This window comes from Penaeus chinensis, chromosome 35 (genome assembly GCF_019202785.1).
Source record: "Penaeus chinensis breed Huanghai No. 1 chromosome 35, ASM1920278v2, whole genome shotgun sequence".
In the NCBI taxonomy this organism is placed as follows: Eukaryota; Metazoa; Arthropoda; class Malacostraca; order Decapoda; family Penaeidae; genus Penaeus; species Penaeus chinensis.
In genome coordinates this window covers 7,492,042-7,498,986 of record NC_061853.1, presented here as the reverse complement: position 1 = coordinate 7,498,986, position 6,945 = coordinate 7,492,042, and the positions used below count along the sequence as shown (strand labels likewise).

Sequence of the window (6,945 nt, the reverse complement as noted above, 5' to 3'; positions counted from 1 at the left end):
GCAAGCCTAATTGCCCCTAAGATTGGGGTTATGTCTTCATTATTGGCCATGATAAGCCTGGAGTATGTTGGGGAAAAAAATAGTCCACCCCTCAGGGTCCCCTTGAGGGGTAAGGGCCAGGTATGGCAGGGGAATACCGTGCCCATGGTTCCCTAAGGCCGTTCAGGACTGACATAAAGTCAGCCTTTCATCCTTTCAGCACGGGTCCCACACCTTAGGTGGTGGATAGTAGAAGGGATTGATGAAGAAACAAACGAAAAGTATGAGTGGGAAAAAAGACTATGCAAAATTAGTCGAGTCGATGGCTGAGGAGTTCCCCATCATTGGGTCTCAGTCTTCGTCTCCTAAGCCCCCCCACGACAACAACGGGCAAAGGATTGGGGGGGGGGGGGGGACTTGTTTTTGAAGGCATTGCTTGAAGAGGAGGGTGTTCTTAGAGGAGGGAGCTGTGGGAGAAAAATCGGTTCCATTTGGTTGGGCTAAATAGAGTATTTAGGATTCTTGTAGAGGTGGGGGTAGTAGCAGTGCGGGGACGTGTGAAGGAGGGAGTAGTGTTGAGGGGGGTAGTGTTATGAGGAGGTGGGCAATAAGGTTGTAAGGTAGTGTTATGGGGAGGTGGGCAATAAGGTTGTAAGGTAGTAATAAGGGGAGATGGAGTGGTTGATGAAGGTTGTGGGAGTAAAGGTGTTGAAGTTGAGCATGTTGGGAGAGTAGAAAGGTCTCCTAGGGGTTGGTTGTTGATTAGGGTTGATACTGTACTAGTATGCATTGATGAGGGGCTAGTTGTTGCAGTGTTCGGAGCCGTGGTCAAAGGAGAGCCGGGATTGGGGCTATTTGATAAAGGGGCAATTACAAAGTAACATTCTGCTTCGTTACATATTTTCCCATGTAAAATATAATTGTTGATATTTGGATGCTGAATCTCAGGTTATCGGGTTACCTTAGAATACATCTATTTGCATGATAAACTGGTTTTGTACAAAATTCATGTGTAATTCCCACTCTACATAAGTGTGTATACAAAGGAAATGATATAGGCACTATCCAAGACAGCCTTTATTTTTAATATCAAAAAAAATATATTATAATTTGCTTTTGAGAAATATGACCGCTTATCTGTAATACATACAGTAAGATCATGGTCTCTTACTATGTAACTGTCTTTTGTAGTTTGAGGAAGTGCAAACTAAGCAAGGTTTGTGTGTATTTCAAAATGAATTGGTTTTGGGCAAGACCAAAGATATTAACTCGGCAACTTCAAGGCAGACCCACATCACGGGTAATAGTGCTAACAATACAAATTAAAGTTTGGATAATAAAATACAATAATTTCCCTATAAGATGTATTAGTTTTTTTTACTTCTTCTTAGACACACCAACAGTGCGACCACGCCTGCCAGTGGTCTTGGTGTGCTGACCACGCACACGGAGACCCCAGTAATGACGCAGACCACGATGGGCACGGATCTTCTTCAGACGCTCAAGATCCTCACGGAGCTTTGTGTCCAAGTTGTTGGACATAACCTATTGAGGGGAGGGGGGTAAAGTGATTAGTATTTAGTTTCTCTCCATGGTTCACCAAGTATTTCTTCATTCCAATTTCTCTTCCACAGTTACATTTCCAAAACAAATGAATTTTATGTATCTGAACATTAAGATGGCCAAGCTAGTCTTCCTGAATGTCAACAACTCGCTCATTCTTGCAATGTAGTACCTTTTTAACAAAGAATAAACCTTACCTGGCTGTATTTGCCATCCTTAATGTCCTTTTGCCTGTTGAGGAACCAATCAGGGATCTTGTACTGGCGGGGGTTGCTCATGATTGTCACAATCTTCTCAACCTGAAAAAAAAAAATTCCATTAATTCCCTATTAACTTTTAAAACAGACCCCTGGGCATATCTGAAGATAAAAAGGCAGGGAGAAAACCAGCCCATATTCTGGGATACTGAGTCTGGATTCAGGAAATACATTATTGTTGCTTTACAGTTTACTGAAATTAATTATTCAACCCAATGAATTTGCTTTATATTCTAAAATCTAAATCTAATTATTATGGGCATCTTTAATTTATTCTTCCCATTCCCTTTTACAATAGGTTTCAGCAATGAATAAAATGTTCTTGCATCTATTAAATTTTGCTTTCTTCTCAAACCTGAATTACCAAGTGACATCTGCAAGTTTGGTTTTTACTGTCTCCCTTAATCTCTGTACTGGGATGGTATGAAATACCTATGTCCAGTGATATTTTAGTTTCTGTTTAGGTCTATAGATGGCCCTACAAGTACTTAGTCACCAAGGAGTCCTCATATACCATTTCCTTGATATCATTTAATGTTAGTTTTAAATGACACCCATAATGACAGATAGAGAGAGAGAGAGAACGAGAGAGAGAGAACGAGAGAGAGAACGAGAGAGAGAGAACGAGAGAGAGAGAACGAGAGAGAGAACGAGAACGAGAGAACGAGAACGAGAACGAGAGAACGAGAACGAGAGAGAGAGAGAACGAGAACGAGAGAGAGAGAGAACGAGAGAGAGAGAGAGAGAGAGAACGAGAGAGAGAGAGAGAGAGAGAGAGGAGAGAGAGAGAGAGAGAGAGAGAGAGAGAGAGAGAGAGAGAACGAGAGAGAGAGAGAGAGAGAGAACGAGAGAGAGAGAGAGCGAGAACGAGAGAACGAGAGAGAGAGAGAACGAGAGAGAGAGAGAACGAGAGAACGAGAGAGAGAGAGAACGAGAACGAGAGACGAGAGAGAGAGAGAACGAGAGAGAGAGAGAACGAGAGACGAGAGAGAGAGAGAACAAGAGAACGAGAGAACGAGAGAGAGAGAGAGAACAAGAGAACGAGAGAACGAGAGAACGAGAGAACGAGAGAGACGAGAGAGAGAGAACGAGAACGAGAGAGAGAGAGAGAGAACGAGAACGAGAGAGAGAGAGAGAGAGAGAGAGAGAGAGAGAGAGAGAGAGAGAGAGAGAGAGAGAGAGAGAGAGAGAGAGAGAGAGAGAGAGAGAGAGACGAGAGAGAGAGAGAGAACGAGAGAGAGAGAGAGAGAGAGAGAGAGAACGAGAGAGAGAGAGAGAGAGAGAGAGAGAGAGAGAGACGAGAGAGAGAGAGAGAGAGAGAGACGAGAGAACGAGAGAGAGAGAGAGAGAACGAGAGAGAGAGAGAGAACGAGAGAGAGAGAGAGAGAGAACGAGAGAGAACGAGAGAGAGAGAGAGAACGAGAGAGAGAGAGTGAGAGAGAGAGAACGAGAGAACGAGAGAGAGAGTGAGAGAGAGAGAACGAGAGAGTGAGAGAGTGAGAACGAGAGAACGAGAGAGAGAGTGAGAGAGAGAGAACGAGAGAGTGAGAGAGTGAGAACGAGAGAACGAGAGAACGAGAGAACGAGAGAGAGAGAGAGAGTGAGAGAGAGAGAACGAGAGAACGAGAGAACGAGAGAGTGAGAACGAGAGAACGAGAGAGAGAGTGAGAGAACGAGGGAACGAGAGAGAGAGAGTGAGAACGAGAGAACGAGAGAGTGAGAGAGAGAGAACGAGAGAACGAGAGAACGAGAGAACGAGAGAGAGAGAGAGAGAGAGAGAGAGAATATATCCAAGGAATGGGGAAAATCAGGGGAATTTATGTCTGGCTAAAATTAACTCCTTAGAAACCAAGTACTTATGGAATACCTGTGTGCAACAACACTAAAAGAACTACTGTGGACAGTACTTGTGCCCTGAGTATAAGGTTCATATTAATCCACTTAAGATTATGTATTTATGAACTACATACGAGTGGCTATTCAAAGATACAAAACTCAGAATTACACTAAGTGGTATCAGTTAATAAAGTGAACATGGCACAATCTAACTAACAAAAACAGCAACAAAGAACTGCTGCCTGTAATATCATGGACAAGAGTCTGGGACACATACAAATATCTAAAATTTCAAAACTCAGACTAATATACAGAATGGTAACTCCTCATCCCACACAAATAATGCCACACCAACATTACCTCCTCTTCAGTCATTTCACCAGCACGCTTGAACTGGTCAATATCAGCCTTCTTGAGGACAATGTTGGAGTAACGGCGACCAACACCTCGGATGGAAGTCATGGCGAACATAACCTTACGCCTGCCATCGATGTTGGTGTTCATCAAACGCAGGATATGCTGGAACTTTTCAGGTACAACCAGCGACTGTTGAGAGAGGAATATATTACAACATAAAATCACAGAAAATGTAATGTAGCAAAATAAAAAGGACAGAGAATAAAAGAGGGAGGGAGGATGGGGGTGGGGCACCGATTTATAAAATAACTGGCAAGAGTAAAAACATCTGATATTAAGAATGTTCAACGTGTGCCAAGTGTGTCCAAATACAAGTGTTAGTCCGAGGGATGCAGTCACTTTGTAAAGAACTACCAAACACTTTTATACAGTCCCTTTCATCTTTCTACATAACACTAAAAATCCAATGTCTATTATGTGTGAGTTTTCAAAATGTTTATAGACCAGTCATTGGGTTACATTAGTTTTCCATTGTTTTTTTCATAAACCACTTTTTTCTGCACCCCCTGCGCCAAGAAATAATTTGCAGATAAGAAAAAATGTCAGAAAGAAAGGAAAAAGATCTCAGAAATTGCCACTCAAGAGTACGAGTAGTGGAACTTCCCGCTCCACACGCTCTGGCACATCGCTGCACGCATAGCTGTACCCCATAGACCAAGCGGTATGTTATGACACTTGTACACGACTCATTCGTAATGGGTTAAACTTTGTAACAGTTGGGGACAGTCTGACGAGTGCATCTAAGTAAGTTTTACATAATGGCAAAACAAAATATACCACTATAGCAAGGTTGGATGGCAAATACTAAAAAACAGTAAAAGTTTAAGTTTACAACAGGACAGATGCACTTGTTAGAGATTAAGTCCCCATCTCCAACATCAAATTTATTAAATCTTAGTTATCATGACTAAGCATGGGGGCACATCCCCTCGGCAGACAGGATAACATGATATGTACAACAAGACTGTGCTGAAACTCAACAAAGAGGGGATTCAAGGCTTTATCATTAGCACTTTTCCTTTAAATTTTTACATTTTTGGGCTGAATTTGAGGTTTACCGCAGGTATCACAGACAAACAAGAAACATTACCAGATAAACAGTTGCAACCATTCTGATCTTGTGCTTCAGTTTTATACTCTTTTTTTATTGATATACAAAAGGACAAATTAATGTAAACATAACTTTACATGGCCACTAAGTTTGGTGGCTTGGTGGTGTGATAGCATAGGGAACATTCATATGGAATGCAAAAATTGATGGAAAATTGCTAGTGTTCAGCTGCTTTTTCTTCAACCATTTTTGTTTGTGGCTTAATTTAGTTTGGTCTGTACCTTTTGCAAGATTATACATTCATTCACACCACTTCTGCTTAAATATTTTGTAACCATTTCCCCCGCCCCCCCTGTAAATTTTACAATATGTATATGCTAAGCTAGGTACATTGGAGAAGAAATTCTAATATGCAATAATAAAATCTGCAGACAATCAGTAATAAAAAAGATCTCAGAAAACAGTGCTCAAAGCCTAAGGCCACTTGGTACTAAAGTTTCAGCTCTACCTTGTCATACAGACAGGTAAAAATGTTTAAAAATGGTGACACGATGACCCATCTACAGTGAGTGCATTCGTATTTTAATTCTAGTTTTTCTATTTCCTACTCTCTTCTTATTTTAACCCAATGCCGATGGGTATGGCATGTACGTACATGTCATGCCCACTGAGTTTACTTTGTTCTTACAGGCTACACTTGTATTAAGTCACCAATGAGCCAATTACAAATACAGCCTGTCTCGCACGTTTACCCCTTTTCCTTGATTTACAAAAATATTTTTCATTATCTTATTTTGCAGTTACTAATGTTTATTATGGTATTTTTAACTTCTATAATAAAAACACCAATATCTATAGCATTAGTAAAAAACCTTTTTTTTAAAGGAAAGGGGAAATTAAGCAAGGAACCAAGGTCTACTCATCGCCTCCTTTGTGGCTAAGAACTAGCAAAGCCATCTATGTGCAGACATTTCACAAAAAACAAAATAAACAGCATTTTCATTTTTTCATTTATTTTCCCTGGCAGCATGTGGTTGAACTGATATATGGTTGCAAACTTTTACTAAGTACTGTTTATTAATGATAACAAAATGCCTGCAAGCTATAATTTTGCAAGTTTGGCACAAGTCAAATTACGCATTAAATGCAACCTCTCAAAAACAAATTTGGAACCGTTGGCATTTGCTACCGAGAGCAAAGAATCCTCCAGAGACAGTCCCAAAACTAGGTTATCATGCAAACCCAAAATCCAACCCTAACTTTTACCTTCTACATATTCCGTAGATTGCGGGAAGCACCCTTGTACTTGTTCCCTTATTAGCACAGCATGCTCACTAACAGAGAAAACCTTAAGTAATCAGGCTGAGCAGTGATATGAAAGACATTTTTGTCATTTCATGGTAGGTACGAGGCCAGCACAGCTGTACCTGTGTTTATGACTCTCTTTTGCTCTTCAATATTTGGGGGAGGCATTAGACAGTGACTAATTGGTATTGTGATTACAGAATTTTAGGGTTAATGTTATGGGGAGCAATGCACAGAGATTGAGGACAATACACACTGCTATCTTGTAGAGCACTGCCGCGGCATACAGCCGCACTTCACAGATTCAGCGGTTTGTTGTGACGCCACAAGGTGTGGCCCAGCAGAATTGGGTTTATGTCCATTTTCAATAAGTTAGCAGAAGTGCTAATAAAAGGTAGTTCAGGTTGTTTATTCCCCAGAGGGGGGAATAAAAAGGAAGGAATGGTTAGGTTTGGATTTTGAGTTCATACAATACCCAGGTTTTGGGATTCAGTATCTGGGGGGTGCATCTCACTCCGTAACAAATACCGAATTCGA

The 6,945-nt window shown here is 41.0% G+C and overlaps 1 protein-coding gene across 2 annotated transcripts in view; it reads right to left on the bottom strand.

The window, feature by feature from the left end:
• Nucleotides 1-1,328: 1,328 nt before the first annotated feature.
• Nucleotides 1,329-6,945, bottom strand: part of LOC125044390 (40S ribosomal protein S18) — a 7,274-nt gene continuing 1,657 nt past the window's right edge. For both annotated transcript variants that reach the window (XM_047641033.1, XM_047641034.1), the window contains exons 2-4: nucleotides 3,996-4,181; nucleotides 1,740-1,841; nucleotides 1,329-1,524 (exon numbers count right to left, since the gene is read on the bottom strand). In XM_047641033.1, coding sequence (XP_047496989.1) covers nucleotides 1,357-1,524; nucleotides 1,740-1,841; nucleotides 3,996-4,181 — 456 coding nt within the window. In that variant the 3' untranslated portion in view covers nucleotides 1,329-1,356. The remainder of the gene's footprint in view (nucleotides 1,525-1,739; nucleotides 1,842-3,995; nucleotides 4,182-6,945) is intronic.